Source organism: Typopeltis vanoorti, chromosome 18 (assembly GCF_054136105.1).
Source record: "Typopeltis vanoorti isolate ZY-2024b chromosome 18, IOZ_Tvanoo_1.0, whole genome shotgun sequence".
Lineage (NCBI taxonomy): Eukaryota > Metazoa > Arthropoda > Arachnida > Uropygi > Thelyphonidae > Typopeltis > Typopeltis vanoorti.
In genome coordinates, this window is record NC_143566.1 from 43,977,130 (window position 1) to 43,996,898 (window position 19,769).

General features: G+C 34.6%; 1 protein-coding gene across 2 annotated transcripts in view; it reads left to right on the plus strand.

The window, feature by feature from the left end:
• LOC150096622 (protein LSM14 homolog B-like) overlaps positions 1-19,769 on the plus strand; it is a 146,492-nt gene that overhangs the window by 51,712 nt on the left and 75,011 nt on the right. For both annotated transcript variants that reach the window (XM_090408341.1, XM_090408342.1), the window contains exon 3: positions 6,868-6,997. In XM_090408341.1, the coding sequence (XP_090264467.1) occupies positions 6,868-6,997 (130 nt within the window). The remainder of the gene's footprint in view (positions 1-6,867; positions 6,998-19,769) is intronic.

The following is a 19,769-nucleotide window of genomic DNA, read 5'->3' on the forward strand; positions in this document are numbered from 1 at the left end:
AAGACTAGAGACTGCAGATATGAGAGTCCTGAGAAAGATTATAGGCGTGAACAGATGGCATCAATGGCAGTATCATATTAAAAATGAGAATATTAAAAAAGAACTTGACATTGTCAGCATCCAGGAATGGGTTAGCAGAGCTAATCTCAGGTGGTATGGTCACTTAAATAGAATGGGAGAGGAAAGTTTAGCAAAACAAGTGTTCTTTGCCAGGTTGGCAGGAAAACGACCCAGAGGAAGACCAAGATATAGGTGGATTGATACGGTACAAAGTGCCTTAGACGATAGAAATAAAAGATCTGATAATGTTGGAGTCTTGACAAGTAACAGACTGATTTAGAGGAAAATTGTAGATAGGAAGTTAGTAATGATGTAATTTTTTCATGTAGTACTATCATAGTACTATCATATCCTGTACACCCCTTGAGGGTACATGGCAGGAATTTGATGATGATATAAAGAAAATTTATATTTAAAGACTGCACCATTTTATATCTGAATTAGTTCAAGAATTGAAGGTAAACCAACTCTCAACTACCCTTACTTTAAATGTTATTATATATACTGGCCGAGAATATTTAACTTACTTAATTTACCCGCTTTGGTTCGAATATTTTATGATTGGTGCAGTAAAAGAGATTCAGGCAAAATACCACCTTTGATTAACAAAAACAAACATTTAATTTAGTATCACAAATCTTACACTTAAGTTCAAATCACTAAATAATATATCACAAACATTTAGCTTCTCTGATATGTATAATCATACAAACTCAGACAATGGTAAATCTGTTATCTCTATAATACAGTCTTCTCACAGTTCCTTAAGTTCCAAATACAATAAAAATTGTAACACCTCTTCACAAACAAACACTTTTTTTAATTTTACACTTCAGCTAATTCTCCGCAATAGTTATTGTTAGTATAAGGAAATTCTAGGCTGAAACTCGCACACTTCTCTTTTCTGTATAGATATGTTAAAGGTTGGAATGATCTTACTGATAATCTTTTTTCTTCATCTACTTATATGTAACCACTTTTTATAACTGTAAACACTTAAACAGTATACGGCACTCATTAAATAAATCTTCTAAGCAATAACTGAATTAATTATCGGTCACTATACACATAAACAAACGTTCTTGCATAAATTACGTATTACTTATCACTCATGAATTAAGGGCAACACACAATAATTCTTATCTTGAGGTTTTATATGCACAGTTGTTCATTCTTCCTGCATTCAATTAATTCTTTAGGCACTATAATTCTAAACATAGCTATCCTTAAACTTCAACTTTACAGCCTCTACTATTCTCTAGTAACTCCATGCTTTCAAGGTTTTGTATGTCCTTGAAAGGTCGGCGCTGAAATTAAATTTCAACTCAAGTATCGCTGTCTTTTTAATAGTCTCTCAGTTGTTTTTCGTAGCTATAATTGTTATTCTACAACTTATTAGCTAACTGCTTCTCGACTAGTAGACTTAAATTAGCTGCTTGAGTGACTTGCCGACTCTCTAATATTGCACTCTGATTCCCCGAATGCTGAATGCTTCGATCCCAACCGAATGCCAATATCTCTCTTTTCCCTCTCTCATCTATAATTTCAGCGTTCTTCCTTTTTATATCAGTTCTTCCCGCCTAAATTGTTCTCGTGCTCTCTTTAACTAAAACTCTTTTCAACAAGCATTCTCCTCACGCAGTGTTCCAAACTCGCACTCGCTCACTTACATACGTCTCCATGACAACAAAACATAATAAAATTGAGCTATTGCATAACATTAAACTTCTACAAATAGGAATAAATAGAGAATATTTACATTTCAATTAATGCGCAGTTAAATTATCAAATACAAGTTTTTATAATATTAATATAGTAATAAATAAAATAGCTTAATAATATTTAATACAGTATTTTGATTATTAATACATATCTGATTAATTAATTTAAATATTAGATAAAATTAAAGGTAGTTATATGAATATTAAATTATAAAATAAGTTATTTACATTAAATAATGTTTAAAAGTCTAGCCTTTGTGATGGAAGATCATGTTGGATTCTGAACCAAATAATCATTATTCTAATCTTTACATAATCCGAATCCAAAGATATTAAAGGTCTGTATGCATAACATTGTTGCAGATGATGGCCAGACAGTGTAAGATGTTTTTATTGATTAATTTATGTATGCACATGTACTTATCGACAATTTTCCTCCAAATCAAACTAATCTGTCAAGACTCCAACAATCAGATTTTTTCTGTCTTTTAAGGCACTTTCTACTGTATCAATCCACCTTACATCTTGGTCTTTCTGAGTCTTTTTTCCTGTCAATCTGGCAGAGAACACTTGTTTTGCTAGTCATTCCTCTCTTCTGTTTAAGTGACCATACCACCACTTAGATTAGCTTGGCTAACACATTCCTGAATGCTAACAATGTCAAGTTCTTTCCTAATATCCTCATTTTTAATGATATTGCCATATTTTATGGTCAGTATTTTATTTCTAACCCAGCTCTCAGATTCATAAGTTAAAATTTGGTTTGAACACTCACTGTCTTGTATATAGCTAATTTAGTGTTTTAATTAATTTCTCTCATTCCATGTAAATTTATTCAGTTGACTTCCTGCCATATCAGCTTTATTTATTCTGTTGTCTATTTCAGTATTTACCATCTTCACTAAAAACTGTGCCTATGTAACCGAAATGCTTTACTTGTTCTATAGGTTCTGCATTCACGATGCAGTTTATCTTCAGTGTTTCTGCCTATTTTCATTGTCTTTGTCTTGTTACTGCTTATTTTTGTACCAAATTTATTACAACAGTTATTCAGTTTAGTCAGAGCATCTTGCAGACTTGAACTGAATTTATTTAAAAGTATGTTGTCTGCATTAAGTAAAGAGCTGAGATTAACATCTCCAATTTTGATATCAGGTTTAATACCATTTTACTTCATAATGTGATCCATATAGTTAATGAATAATGGAGGAGATAATGTACATCCTTGTCTAACACCAGATTTAATATTAAACCACCTTCCTGTACTTCAGTTCTAACTGCTGACTTACAACTCAAATAAGGACTAAGTATTGCTTGATATAATGCCCCATTGACACAATACAACTGTAGCATTTTGAATAGCTTTTGTCTTGAGACCTTGTCATATGCCTTTTTTGCAGGTCTACAAAACTTAAATATAGATCTTTGTTTTATTCCCACAATTTCTCAACTATTTGTTGTAAAGTGAAAATCTGATCCTGACAGCCTCTATTTGGCCTGAATCCAACTTGTTCTTTACCAAGCTTCCTTCCACAATTCTTCCCAGCAGTTTCTCAAGTATACTTGCATAAATTTCACCAGGAACACTCAGTAGGGAAATACCTCTGTAATTTTCACATTCAGTTTTATTTCCCTTTTTTGTATATAAGTACTGCTGCAAGACTTTCATACCTTCATACTTGAGCATTTCTGGTCGAATATCATCTGCTTCTGCCTTTACACATTTCAGGCTTTCGATGGCTTTTTCTACTTCAAGTATGGATATGTATTCCTGTATGCATACCAGTTGAATTTTTTTTTATCACTGCTTGCTTCATTTAGCAATTTTTCTAAGTAATTCCTCCATACATCAAAGATATCTTCTTCTCTAGTTTTAATTCCTTTTACAGCACTCTTTCCTCCATTTCTAAGCTTTTTCAACTACCTTCAGAATTTTTTGCCACCTTACATTTAGATTCTATGCTCTTGTGATCTTGTGAAAGTCTTCCTATGACTTTAGTATAGCTAGTTTTTACAGTGTTTAGCTTGCTTACTTTTGTCTCTGTATTCATCTAAGGGCACAAGATGACTTAGTTGCCAGGAACTTTTGATATGCTTTCTTCTTTTCCTTCACTGCCTCTTTAACTTCCTGTGTCCACCATGGAGTTCTGATTTTTCTATCCTTGCAGACAAGCTCACCAGATGCCTCTCTGGCTGAATCAATGTTTTCTTCAGGGCTTGCCCCTGAATCTCCAAGGTTTGGTTCCTGTTCACATCTGAAAGCTGCTCAACTTTTAATTGCTGTAAAATTTTCTTTCTTGTTCTTTTCAATACTGAATTTAGTTTAATTCTGCTCAAGATAAATAGTGATCACTTCCAATTTCAGATCCCATGTACACTCTAGTGTCCTGCACCAATGAGAAAACATCACTATCCACAATAACAGGCTGTAATAATTCCTTGTCTCTTCTCTTATTGTGAATTTATGCTCATTTTTATGTTGGAACATTGTATTAGTAATAAACAGTCCATGTCCTGAGCAGAAATCCAACAGGTATTTGGCATTATTATTAGCTTTGCTCTTTTCTCTAAATTTTCCTAAAATATATCTTTATGTACTCATGTACTCAGTTTTTATTGAATTAAAGCATAATTTATTGCCTATTTGCTGTAGGAGAATCACATATACATAGACCCTGTTTACGATGGACATAGTTTTAAACATAATTCCAGCTGGTACATTGCCATTGTAAAAATAATCATAATTTAAAATTCTGAATATTTTTACGTATTGTTTACGTTAGTATGTTTAATAGTTTTGGTTTCATAACATGCATTGTCTGCACTTGCAATGTGCCAGTTATTGAAATTATTTTGTCAAAGTGATATGTAAAGAAGTTAAAAAAAAAAAATGATGTACTTGCATGAATTGAATAGTTGTTACTTTAAAAAAATTTTATAGTAGTTTAAAATATTAGGTGTTGTGTTTTGAAGAGACATCCTCGTTACGCTAATGTAATGGCCAGCCTGGCTGCCCAAGTGGTTAGCGTATCCGCTCTCCAGTCAAAAGGTTGCGGGTTCGAATCCCGGTATGGATGTTTGTGTTGTCTGTGGAAATATTAGTGGCAGTGGTTGGTGTAGTTGCAGTCAGTTGGTGGATTGAGTGCTTAGGACAGTTGTAGAGCAGGTGCCCTCCCTGAATGAGTCTTTGGACTCACTGGAGGTGTCAAATAATAATAGTAATTTGCATGTCAGCCATTATACCTAGCTTCTTGCTTGCCAGTTTCATGGAGTGTGCATGCTCGCTGAGACATTTGATCTGTGATTGACAGCTGGCAAGGAAGGCATTCAGTGTCAGAGTAACAGATGTAAACTAGAGTGTTCGGAGAGAAAATTAGAACACAGTCCGGCAAACATTTAGATTCAGGGGAAATTGTTGATTTTCCTTCGACTATCACATAAAAATAAATAGCATATTCTGAAAAAGGAATCGTGGAACTATGAAGTTTCAAAGTGGAATAAGTATTGATAAATAAAAGAAAATTTTTTAAAAAAATTGCTATAGATGTTTTAAAAGGAATATTCGAGGAAACGCTAATTGGAAGATTAGTAGTAGATTCCGAAAAGGGAATCATAGAACTGTGAATTTTTTTAAAGTGGAAGAGTTAAGACTGTCAATAAGCATTAGTGAATAAAAGAAGAAATTGCTATTTATGTTCTAAAGGAATGTTCAAGAAAACTCTGATTAGAAAGTATCATCTGTGTTAAGGATGCTGGATCTAACTATTTCTACTAAAAAGAGACAGAATTGAGTCAGGAAGAATTAATGTGTACTACATCAGTGATGAGAAAAGATCCCATGAAAATGAAGAATAAAGTTGTATATCTTCTGAAAAGGGCCTTAACAGACAGAGAAACTGGCTATGAACATTTTGTCATTGTGAAAACAAAGTGTTTAGTCTTAAGTGTAAGTTTATTTTAAAAGGCCTTGGATCCAATTAATTCTGTAGTTTGTTATAGTTATATAAAGTTGTTTGAAGTGTATGTATATTGTTTTTGTTATATTAAATGTGTTTATTTTGTATTTTGGTCTTGAGTCAGTGATTTATTTGGATTCTGAAAGAAATAGTATAAAGCGGTCATTGCATCACTCGGAGTGAACCCTTGCACAATAAATAAATAAATATATACGTACACTTGGAAATAAAAAAAAAAAAAACTGTTGAACAGAGATCATCTCTATATAAAAATCTAATTATTACAATGGCAACAGAGATTAAATAATACAAATAATTCTATAAATATTAACAGTGGCACACAGCCGACAAGATTAATATTATGATAATATCTTCTATATAAACATATCTCTTTCTATTAACACCATCATTACCATTGTTAAACCACTTTTTAGTTGATTCCATTCTAGCTTTGATACATAAAGAAGCTAAACATTTCATTTTACTCATGTAACAAATTCTCCCCAAAGAAATGTACAAAACAGCATGGAAACCTTTGGAAAATAAAACTGAAAGCTTATCTTAGAACTACTGCAACCTTCAACCAATGTTTCATTATAGCAAGAATAAAAATTCATTACCTTTCTGAAATATGCAGCTACTCTTAGAAATAAATAAAAACCTAAATATTTAGATCTTTCTAAGATATGGAGAATTTTACGACATTCTATTTGAAGTTGCTTGAGCATGTGTTTTGTACCTCCAGTGATATTACTGTAACAGACAATATTGAGATTACTTAATTTCATTCCCACATCTAATTTCCGTTGACTATCAGCCTGAGTTTCTGTACCACAATGTGAATAGTCTAACATGTTTCCCATTTCTCTATTTGGTAATCAAGGAAGTTCTGTAACTGATTACTGAGAAATTGCACAGTTTCAAAATGATTACATTAAAAATTCTCCAATTAGCATGTTTATTAAATCGACATTTTTAGTAATTCTGCTCTTTTTGCATTATAAAAATGCACTGATTTGTCATTTCATTTTTAAAGGACAGTATATCATTGTTGCATTTTAGTCTATTTATTAAATGATTTTTCAATTGCATTGATTTTAATATGTATTTTTCTTGTAAATATTATATAGCATTCAGCCCCTGTTGCTCCATATTTTAGCCAAAGCTCTTATGGCCACTTAGGTGGATTGACATACCCATACTCAAGTCTTCATCTTCCACCTACTATATTACCTCCTACTTCACATTTAGCCAACAGAGGTAAGATTAATGAACAGTGTTATACCAGTTTTTATTTATGAATAAGTCTTCAAGAATTATGCATATATACAATAATGTACACTAGGTTTTTATATCAGCTTTTATTATGTGGTTGTAGTTCTCTGAAATGCTAATTGGAACTAGGATCTTGCCTATCAAAATTTGCATAGATGGATACTTAAAACCTAGTGAGTGAAAGATTTTCACAGAAGGTTGCGTGTTTTTCACAAATTGTGTACTTCATGCATATTGAAATTTTTTTGAAAGTTTATTTTTCACTTGGTTAGAGTATAATAAAATTAGTTTAATCCTTTATCCAAGTGTAAGCAAACAAAGTTTGCACCTGAAAGTATCTTCAGGACTGGGGTAAGGTGGTACAACACCAGGGCAACTCGTTGCAAAGGTGGAGCAAGTAACCAACACTCCTATCTCAGTATCTCCTATAATGTAAAACACATCTCCTTGCGGATATGTCTAATGTTATGCATTAAGGGAAGGGCCACTACCCAGACTAGTTTCGACCTTTATTGAGGTCTCTTCAGTGGTAGCCAGGCCCAAGTGGAGATACCAGGCAGAAGCATTAGCAGGTCATCTCTACCTATAGGAGTTGCCAAATGGTGTGCCACCCTTTTTTAATAAATTACTCTGGATTTAGAGAAAGATGTTGAAAGTTTATTTTTCACTTGGTTAGAGTATAATAAAATTAGTTTAATCCTTTATCCAAGTGTGAGCAACCAAAGTTTGCGCCTGAAAGTATCTTCAGGACTGGGGTAAGGTGGTACCACCTTACCCCAGTCCTGAAGATACTTTCAGGACAAAGTTTGCTCACACTTGGATAAAGGATTAAACTAATTTTATTATACTTCATGCATAAACAGTACAATAAAATTATGTAATGTTGAAATAAGGGTTGCTTAACCTAAAGACTTCCACATCAGAAAGGAATACAGAAAGCTGGCTCTAGGTATCAACGAAGCACATGTAGGCTTGGGGCAGCATGTTTTACAAGGTTGTATTCCAATGAACATATGAAACAATTTTTTTAAATTTTGATATTGTGATTCTGTAATTGTGATCGTATTAAAATTGCTGTTAGGAGTGGTTTTATTCCTTGAAATTTTCTCCTTTATTTTTTACTTTAAAAAAAAAAAAAAAAAAAAAAAAAATGGGAGTTGGCAACTTTTTTTTTTGGGAGCAGCAAAAAAAAAAAAAAACTCATCCTGTTCTGATGGGCAAGCTGCATTTTTTTGGTATGGTGTCAGTGACTTAGAATTTGTCGTTTCCTTACTTATATATTACTAAAGGGGTGGTGAAGCGCAATACATAGCCTCTCCCACTCAAATGTCAACCTCACCTTCCCGTGGTCCATCCTGTTCTAAAAGTACAAACGAGGCACTGGCGACAGAGTATGGGCAGTATAACCTTAACACCCTAACAGAGTAAATGCTGTTAGATCTGCCTGTCCAGAGACGTTAGGTAGCAGCCCTACCACTGGACTTACCCAGCGACAGGTTAGTAACCTGCCCTGGGGAAATTCAAAATACTTTAAAGTTTCATGCAAAGAAAAGCCGGACGGACTGTCAGGGAAAAGACCACAACCCAGGAAACGGTAAACGAAATTGGAAAAAGGAACATATAATGAAGATTGCAACATGGAATGTGAGAAGCATTGCACACAAAGAAGAACTTGATAAACAACTAAACCAAGCTAACATAAAGATATGTATAGTAACAGAAACAAAGAAAAAACAAAAAGGTACAAAAGAAACAAACAACTATATACAAATCTACAGTGGGGTAAAAAAAGAACGAGCAAAAGCAGGTATAATGATTATGGTACATAAATCCCTAAAGAACAATATTGTATATTACAACTATTTGAATGAAAGACTAATAGAAATTAGACTCAAGACATTAAGAGGCCGCATAACAATAATTGGTGCATATGCACCAGAAGAGGGAAAAGAAGACAGTAATATATTTTATAAAGATTTACAAAATGCCATAGATAAAAACAAACAAAACTGACTATTTACTGCTAGCAGGAGATTTAAATGCCAGAATAGGAAACAAAAAATACAAAACAAACATAGGTAAATTTGGCGAAGATACGTGTAATCAAAACGGTCGCAGATTGCGCGATTTTGTCATTTATAATAAAATGAGAATAATGAATTCAATGTTTAAACACAAGGAAATACATAAATATACTTGGTCAGCCAGAGGATACAAATCAGTAATTGACTACGTTATCACAAATTTTAAATTAGCGGAGTTAATTTTAGACGTAAGAGCATATCGAGGCTTTGAATTAAACTCTGATCATTATATGGTATCAGCAAAAATTCGTTTTAAACCAAAGTGGCTAAAAACACACAGAATTGAAAATTCTTACCAGCCGAGCTACAAAATTTCTTCATTACAGGATCCTCAAGTTAGACTACAATATCAAAAATGCACAAACTTAAAAACAGAAACCACACATGAATCAAGTGACATAGAAGATGAATGGGAAAATTTGAAACAAATTCTCAGAAAAGCAGCAACAGAAACCTTAGGAATAAAGCACAAATGGATTAGAAAAAGAGGACTACGCGACTGGAACAAAGAAATAGAAAATATAATAAAAACCAAAACGGACAGTTACCAGAAATGGCTAAATTCCAAAACAATAGAAGCAGAAATAGAGTATAAAAGAAATAGTGCAATTGCAAAATGAGAAGTAAGGAAAAAACATAGAGAAAGATGGAACAATTTAGTAATAGAACTAGAAAAGGATTTATTTAAGCCACAACCCAAAACCTATAAAGTAATAAAATACATGAATAAAGAAATAAAAGAAAAGATAAAAATACAAACAATAGATTTAGAAAAATGGGTGACCTATTTCCAAAATCTCTGGACAGATGAGAACAATGAATTAAAATTTTATAAGACAAAGAATGACCTAACAGAAAATATCACAATGTTAGAACTGAAAAATATAATAAAGAAGATGAAAAATAGGAAAACGCCAGGAGAAGACAATATAAATATAGAACTATACAAAAATGCAGGTGAATGAAAGACTTCTGAAATTTTTTAATATGGTTTGGATGTCCGGAAAAACCCCTAACTCTTGGAAAAAAGCACTGGTCATCCCAATCTATAAAAAAGTCAATAAAGACAATTGCAATAATTATAGGGGAATTAGCCTGCTGAATACAGGATATAAAATATATGCAGGAATATTAAAAGAGAAACTAAGCAGCATTGTAGAAAACAAATTACTAGAAGAACAAAATGGCTTCCGAAAAGGCCGATCATGCATAGATCCAATTTTTACTTTAAAATTATTAATAGAAAAGAGAAGAGAATTTCAAAAAGAAACACGTGGCGTTTATTGATTATGAAAAAGCATTTGACAAAATTAGTCGACAAAAATTGTTTAAAATATTAACCAATTTAAACATACCAAACCAACTTTTACAATCTATTCAAGAAATATATACAGGAAATAAAATAGCAGTTAAATTAGATCACACCTCAGAATGGAAAGATATATTGAGGAGTACGACAAGGATGTACCCTCTCACCTCTGCTTTTCAATATACAGGGTGTTCGGGATAAATTTGACATATTTATAATTAATTATATTTTTCCGTAAGTTACATGTATTAACACACACTTCTCTTCATTTAAAAGTTTGGACCCTTCTTCATTCATATACAAGATGTCAGAAAGGATGGATAGCTGGAACCCACCTGAATCATGGAAGAGAATAACTTGTATCATGATGATTCGTGCCCGCCATCAAAATAAGGATATTACGACTGCTGCCCAATGCTCCCTGAATACAGTAAAAACAATCAGGCATGAACTAGAGACTTGCAATGGTGACTACGAGGATGTAGCAAGAAGAAAGATCCCTAGCAGACGATCTGATTGCGTTCGTACAGCAGAATTCCTCGCAAATCTGCAGGAACAGGTGTTGAAGAACCCTGGCATTGGAATTCGGGCTTTGTTCGTGGAGTTGCTAACTGTAGTCAAGCCCTGGATAACAAGGGTAGGCAATGGTAGGCCGTGTGTATGGCAGCAGGATTCGGCCCCTTGCCACACCTCTGGGAAAAGTCAAAAATGGTTGTCTGAAAATTTCTACGATTTCACCAGTCCAAATGTTTGGCCTCCAAACTCCCCAGACCTTAACCCCATGGATTATTTTGTATGGGGCGCAGTTGAAAAAGACACCAATCGCACTTCCAGTAATACAAAAGTCCAGTTAATGGATAAAATTAAAACAGTTTTTGCGGCCCTTCCCAGGGAGACTGTAGCATCAGCTTGTTCGAGGTTCCGAAGCAGAATTGAAGCTGTGATCGATGCTAATGGTGGTTATTTTGAGTAAATCTTGTTGATAGTATTGTAATTAACTCTGCCTGTAATGTTTTTTTGTCAATTCATTAAATTTAATAGATACAAAGAAGATTTTCTTTTTCCTTACGAAACTGTCAAATTTATCCCAAACACCCTGTATATATATATAAATGAAATATTAACAATCTGGAAACAGCATAACCCATTTGGTATACAAATGACCCCGCAAATGAAGATAGATACACTACTATTTGCAGATGATCAAATGGTATTAGCTACATCAGAAGATGACTTACAAAGATCATTAAAATCATTAAATGATATCTCAAAGCAATATAATATGACAATATCCAAAGAAAAAACAAAAATAATGGCATTCAAAGGAGAAAACCCAATCAGAAGTAAAATAGTGATAGATAATACAATACTAGAACAAGTAAACACTTTCAGATACTTGGGATGTGATCTATCATACGAAGAAGAAAAAGACATAGACACTAAAATATCAAACTTTGTCAAAGTAAATGGCATAATAAATAGTATATTTAAGCCATCCCTGGTACAAAAACACACTAGAATCAGACTATATAATGTCTTGTCAAAACCAACTCTACTATACGGAAGCGAAACATGGACCATGAAAATGAAACATGAAAAACGAATTCAAACAGCAGAAATGAAGTTCCTCAGAAAAACAGCTGGATATACCAAGTGGGACCACAAAACAAATGAAGAAATCTTACAATCCCTAAAAATCAAACCAATTAATTACTACATAAGACAGTATAAACAAAAATGGCTAGAACATTTAAATCGAATGGACAACAGCAGACTACCAAAAATATTATCATCATCAAATTCCTGCCATGTACCCTCAAGGGGTGTACAGGATATGATAGTACTACATGAAAAAAAAAAAATTACATCATTATTAATTTCCTATCTACAATTTTCCTCCAAATCAGCCTGTTACTTGTCATCACTCCAACATTATCAGATCTTATATTCCTATCGTCTAAGGCACTTTGTACCGTATCAATCCACCTATATCTTGGTCTTCCTCTGGGTCGTTTTGCTGCCAACCTGGAAGAGAACACTTGTTTTGCTAATCTTTCTTCGCCCATTCTGTTTAAGTGACCATACCACCTGAGATTAGCTCTGCTAACGCATTCCTGGATGCTGACAATGTCAAGTTCTTTCCTAATATCCTCGTTTTTAATATGATACTGCCATTGGTGCCATCTGTTCACGCCTATAATCTTTCTCGGGACTCTCATATCTGTGGTCTCTAGTCTTTGGTGAAGTGTTTTACTTCTGACCCAGCTCTCGGATCCATAAGTTAAAACTGGTTTGAATACCGTCTTGTATACAGCTAATTTAGTGTTCCAACTAATTTCTCTCTTATTCCATATGAATTTATTCAATTGACTTCCCACCATACCAGCTTTGCTGATTCTGTTGTCTATTTCTATATTTAATTTACCATCTTCACTAAAAATCGTGCCTAAATAGCTGAAATGTTCCACAGGTTCTCCATTCACAACACAATTGACATTTTCAATGATTCTGCCTATTTTCATTGTCTTTGTCTTTTTATTGCTGACCTTCATACCATATCTATTACAACAGCTGTTCAATTTAGTCAGAGAATCTTGCAGACTTGTAGCGGATTTATTTAGAAGTATAACATCATCTGCATAAAGCAAAGAGCTGACATTAACATCTCCAATTTTGATATCATGTTTAATACCACTTTCCTTCATAATGTGATCCATATAGATAATGAATAACAGAGGGGATAATGTACATCCTTGTCTCACACCAGATTTAACATTAAACCATCTTCCTGTACTTCAATTCTAACTGCTGACTTACAACTCAAATAAAGACTAAGTATTGCTTGATATAATGCCCCATTGACACCATATAACTGCAGCGTATTGAATAGCTTCTCTCTTGGCACCTTGTCATATGCCTTTTCCAGATCAACAAAACTTAAATACAGATCTTTGTTATATTCCCATGCTTTCTCGACTATTTGTCGTAAAGTGAAGATCTGATCCTGACAGCCTCTATTTGGCCTGAATCCAGCTTGTTCTTCACCAAGCTTTTCTTCCACAATTCTTCTCAACCGTTTCTCAAGTATACTTGCATAGAACTTGCCAGGAACACTCAGTAGGGAAATACCTCTGTAATTCTCACATTCAGTTTTATTTCCCTTTTTATATATGGGTACTATGAGAGCTCTACTCCAATCATCGGGAATTCGTCCCTCTGTCCAGGCTTTCTGAACTATGCAGTGCAGCCACTGTAAGACTCTTATACCACCATACTTAAGCATTTCTGGTCGAATATCATCTACTCCTGCTGCCTTTCCACATTTCAAGCCTTTGATGGCTTTTTCTACTTCAAGTATGGATATGTATTCCTGACTGCATGCCTGGTCAATGTCTTTTACCACTGTGCTGACATCACTGCTTGTTTCATTTAGCAGTTTTTCAAAGTAATTACTCCATACTTCAAGGATATCTTTTTCTCCTGTTTTCATGTCACCTTTATCATCTCTAATTCCTTTTATAGCACTCTTTCCTCCATTCTTAAGCTTCTTCAACAACCTCCAGAATATTTTGCCACCTTCTTGATATTTATTTTCTATATTCTTGCCAAAGTCCTCCCATGACTTTTGCTTAGCTAGTTTTACACAGTGTTTAGCATTCTTGCATTTGTCTCTATATTCTCTAAGAGCACAAGCTGACTTATTTGCCAGGAACTTTTGGTATGCTTTCTTCTTTTCCTTGACTGCCTCTTTAACTTCCTGTGTCCACCAGGGAGTTCTGATTTTTTTATCCTTACAGACAACTTCACCACATGCCTCTCTGGCTGAATCAATCAATGTTTTCTTCAGAGTTTGCCACTGAATCTCCAAGGTTTGATTCCTGTTCTCAAACTCTTTCATTTTTTCTTCAATAATCTTTGTGTATTTTAGTCTACAGCTCACATCTGAGAGCTGCTCAACTTTTATTCGCTTTAAAACTTTCTTACACGTTATTCTTTTCAATATGAAATTCAATTTTATCCTGCTCAAGACTAAATAGTGATCACTTCCAATTTCAAATCCTCTGTACACTCTGGTGTCCTGCACCAGGGAGAAAACATCACTATCAACAATAACATAGTCAATGAGACTTTTCTTATTCCTTGCCTCTTTTCTCCATGTGAATTTGTGCACATTTTTATGTTGGAACATGGTGTTAGTAATAACCAGTCCATGTCCTGAGCAGAAATCCAACAGATATTTGCCATTATTATTAGCTTTGCGATTTTCTACAAATTTTCCCAAAATATTTTTGTATGTCTCACAATCATTTCCTACTCTTCTATTTAGATCCCCAACAAGGACCAACTTTTCATTTTTCATTGTGTCAGTTGCTTTTTCTAAAGCCTCAAAAAATCCCTCCACTTCTACCTTTAGTAGAACCTTCTGTGGGACCATAGGCACAAATAAGTCTCATTGTCCAGTTCCCCATTCTCATATTTGCCCACATTACTCTACTTGAGACTGACTGGCATTCAAGAAGATTAGCCTCGTATTTTGTGTTGAATACTATGGCTACTCCTTCTTTTCCTTGATTGTCATTGCCTGAATATAACATTTTGTATTTATTGCTCAGAAAGATCTCACCAGTTTTGGTCTTTTTTGTTTCAGTCACCCCTATTATGTCGATCTGGTACTTATCTAATTCCTCAGCTAGCTCCATTTCTTTGCCATTCAGGCTTCTTACGTTGATAGTACCGATCTTCAACTCTGGTGATGTTGAGTTGGGGTTTATTTTCAGATTTGTTCCAGTAGCTGATTTTTCGATGTTCGCCCTGGTTCCCTGGCTAAAACAACGGGGGCCTTGTTTAACCGGGCGATGCCCCAGCTGGCATGAAATTTTGTCATGTTGTACCATCATTCTATATTTTGGTTTAACCAATAAGAATACAATTTGGTCGGCTAAATCACAAATTGCCAGCCCATCCTTGTCCGTTCAGTATCCAAGTAGATACCCAACAGGGTGCACCATGAGAAGGTGAGGATTGGACATTAGGTCAGAAGCCCTGGTCGATTCTCCACATTCCTTTAAAGGCTATGTGGAGGTCTCCTCTCAGTTATACAGCTTTGACCCTTAAGCACCCAAAAATATTATACAGATACAAAATAAGTGGAAAAAGAAGAATCGGAAGACCAAGAAAGAGATGGCATTGAGACTGGAACAGGCCAAATGGCTTATATTCCATGATAGGAAGAAGAAGAGATATATAACTAAAATGATTATATTAACAACACGAAGTATAGTATTAAAGTATTTCTTAAACCATCAAAATTATAACATTGGTGTAAGAAAAGAAGTATTAACTGGAAGACATTTAAGAGAGGATAACTTGTGCAAAATATAGGTTCCATCTCATAATATTGGTTGTTAGATGGAAAAGATCGACTGTGCATTGGGAGCATTTAAAAATACTTCAATTATGCAATATTGGAATATATCCCTAGAATTAAAAAAAATAGTGGGATTAATAGTAAATAATTGTTATACAGAAACCTGTGAGAGTATGAAAAGAAAACTGTCTTTGCAAGCTAAAGACATCCCAAAAGAAGGAATGAATGTGAAATAACTTTTGTCACTGTGGATGAGATTCAGGTGATAGATTTAGATGAGATTGTCCAAGTGTTTGAGAAAAATAAATGAAACTGACTGAAATGAAAACCAATTAGGATATCAGAAGAATTGCACTACAATATTTCAGTAACATCACAAAAAAAAAAAAAAACAGTGGTATGGAAATGCACTGCTTGGAAAGAACTCATCAGACACCATAGTGTGAGGAACAGCCATGGTGCCCACCTTAAGATGTAGGACTTTCTTTTGCTACAATAACTGCAAGAATCGTACAGGCATATGTTTCACAAGCATACGGTATTGATCATTCAGAATTTGGGACCATTCTTCCTGCTGGAGGTTAGAGCCAAACCAGGGGAAAACAAGACAATACCATCACACTGCTACCTCCGAATTTCATAGTTGGGGTTATGCTCTCTGGTAAGAGACATTCACTGGTCTTCCACTACACTCACGCCCATCCATATGCTTGGTGGAGGATGCAGTGTGATTCGTGGCCTCATAACACAGCTTTCCAAGCTTCCACATCCCACAGTACGTGCTCTTTGCATCAATGAAGATGATACTTCATTTTGGTTTGGGTAATGTAGGACTTGCATATCGTGGTACTACCATGGAAACCCATCTTGTCAGCCTCAGTTCTGAATGTTTTTGTGGAGATACATGTTCCAGTCAATGCCTGGAACTTGACATTTAATGTGTCAGCTGACAAATGGCAATTTTTATATATTATCCTTCAGGGTACCCTACAGTCATGTTTGGTGAGTGTGGTGGGTCTTCCACTGCAGGTAGCAGTTTCAGTTGAACTGTGCTTTCATCTCAGTGTGGTATCATCACTGATTGTTAACCCGGGATGGCTCAATTTGTCAACAGTTTGCTGAACAGTGTCATGCTGAGACCTAAGATAGACATGCAACATGGTATCCTATCACAACACCTCTTCCAAACTGTCAGTTTCCTTCTTGCAGCCATTTCACCTGAACACTTAAACTGACTTGGGGGCATCATATTCTTACAATTTATTCCAGCTACAAATACATGACTCATTACATGGCACAATGCACCTTGCCCGTGAGGGTGTCTGACTTCTTTCCAAGCAAGGTGTGTACATAATGCCTATTAACAGGTTTCCTCAAAATGTAAGAGTAGAAGGAAAAAGACCATTGGGAAGACCTAAGAGAAAATGGATAGAACACGTGGAGAGTATAAGTTGTCTGAACTCTTAGGTTTAGACCACTTATAAATTTGATGTTTTCTATCCTCAAATTAAACGAAGATATAATTTGGTCTCAACACAAGGGTGATTTCACAGGATTTGAAATAATGTATAATCCCATTGTACAAGGGTGTTGCAACAACTGATCTGTCAACCTAATCAGTATCTCTACAATGAGGGTGAAATTTTTGGAAAAGTTGGTAAGAGCTCTCATAAAGAAATGAGTTGACACAAAATCTGTACTTTGCAATGAATAGCATGGGTTTACTAATAGAACTTTGAGCAACTTGCTTAATATTCCTGATAAGTTTGACAAGAAGAATGGATATGGATACATCATGAAACTTAGGAATTTACTGAAGGCTTTTGACCAAATATAGCATTGAAGATTGCATGAGTTGGAGAATAGGGATTGGATTATAAAAATAAAAGGATTATAAAAAATAATGGATAAGAGGATGGCTGACTGATAGAACTGACAAACATCAGCGTTGTTGGGAATGTTAGTCTGCAAGATATTTAAGGTGACCACTGGTGTACCATGGATCGATCCTTGATCTATTGCTCTTCATTACATTAACAATGATAGCTGAATGTCACATGTCAAATGCTATTTGCTGATGTTGTGGAGATAAGTAGGGTAATCAGGAGTGCAACTGACATTCTAATACTTGCAAAATGATTTGAATAAGCTGGAATAGTAGAATATAATGAAAATAGCTGTCAGTTTAGTGTACGTAAATGTAGAGCTATACACTTCAATGGAATTATGCTAGAGGAAATTGATCAGTCTTAGATCTTTGAGTAGATAGTTTTAATTCAAGGATCATATAGCAAAGATAGTAAAATGAGTTTCACTGCAGAAGTGAATCTTGACATATAACAGTTTTTGGCTCTTTACAAGACCTTTATATGACCTCACTTGGACTATTGTGCGTGGATCTGGTATCTGTGGTGATGGTCATACAGTGGCGAGTGTTTTAAGATGATATCGTGATTGCGGACTACAGATTATGAAGATAGTTTGAGAATTTATCTACTGCAGACATGAGAAAAAGGAGCATTGATTTGATTGCTAATTATATGAAGAGCCAAAGGCTTCAATTCAGCGACATGAACTTATTTAAGTTAAGGGATATTACATCCCATATTGTTTCTTAGCCGAATAAAAAAAAAACTCAGAGTTTCATGCCGAATATAGAAACTATATAAAGTTCGGCGATTCCAAGCATAAGCAAATACCTGGATAGTGCAGCACCTGACCCATTTGGTAGTGCAAACTGAGGCAACACATAGTAAGGGTGGATCAAGCTCCGATCATTATTCTTGGTATTTACCCATAATGTGAACTTAGCTCTTAGGAGCTGTATTACTGTTCTACATTATGAGAGAAGGTCACTACCCAGACTGGTTTCAACCTTTATTGAGGTCTCATCAGTGAGTAGGTAGACCTAGTTAATACCAAGTTTGTAGCAAACAGAACTTGCATCATAGAAGGGATGTAAGTTCTGTTTGGGTCAGGTGCTGCACTATCCAGGTATTTGATTACGCTTGGAATCGCCGAACTTTATATAGTTTCTATATTCGGCTAAGAAACAATATGGGATGTAACATCCTTTAACTTAAATAAGCATTGATTTGAGATTTACAAACTCTTGAAATGATCATAAGATACCAGTAGGTAGAAACTTTTATTTGATGGAGGGTAGGAGAGGATGAAAAGACATCTGTTGAAGTTGAGTGAATGTGGTCAAGTAAGACTTTTCTCTCATAGAGCAGTGCATGATGAGAATGTATTGTCTTTGGAGTGGTGAGTGCACATATTGGGAATGAAGTTAGGAAAAGGTGTAACAGTTGGTGATATGTGCTTCCTTCAGTAAGTCACTCCCTGGAGGTTATTCTTAGGATAAATTTTATAATAAACCTGGAGCTAACTGGGTGAATAAACATTTTATATATATATATATATATATATATATATATAGAAAAAAAAAAAATCTTAAATTACTTGGCACTTTGATAAGGTTGGATGTAGAGTTTACTGCCAGAGGAGATGTATCATTTCTATCAATAAATAAATGCATTTCAAGATTAATAAATCTACATTTGATCATTTTATAGTGCCTTTCTATGATTGGGAATACTCCTTTCTAATTGGAACTTTGCAAGCCTTGTTACATTTCATAAGGGTGGGTCATCAAAAAAGTGGAGAAAATTAGACCATTTAAGTCTTGCATTCTTGACAGAGAAATGGAAAATAAATGGTAATCATATGCAGGATATTCATGGTAGGAATCACTTGTTGAGCATGGCACTGTGTAATTATAACTTTTGCTGTCTTACAAAGAAATGGTGAGTGAGATAGACTAAGATAATGGCTACGATGTGATTGATTTGGATTTTAGCAAGGCATGCTGATTAAAATTCAGTAAATAAGATTTGATCTCTGAGCAAGATGCAAGAAATTAGTTGAATGATGACAGAAAATAGAATTCAGAGAAGCCAGGATATTAGGAGTGAAGTAACACAAGGTTTGTCA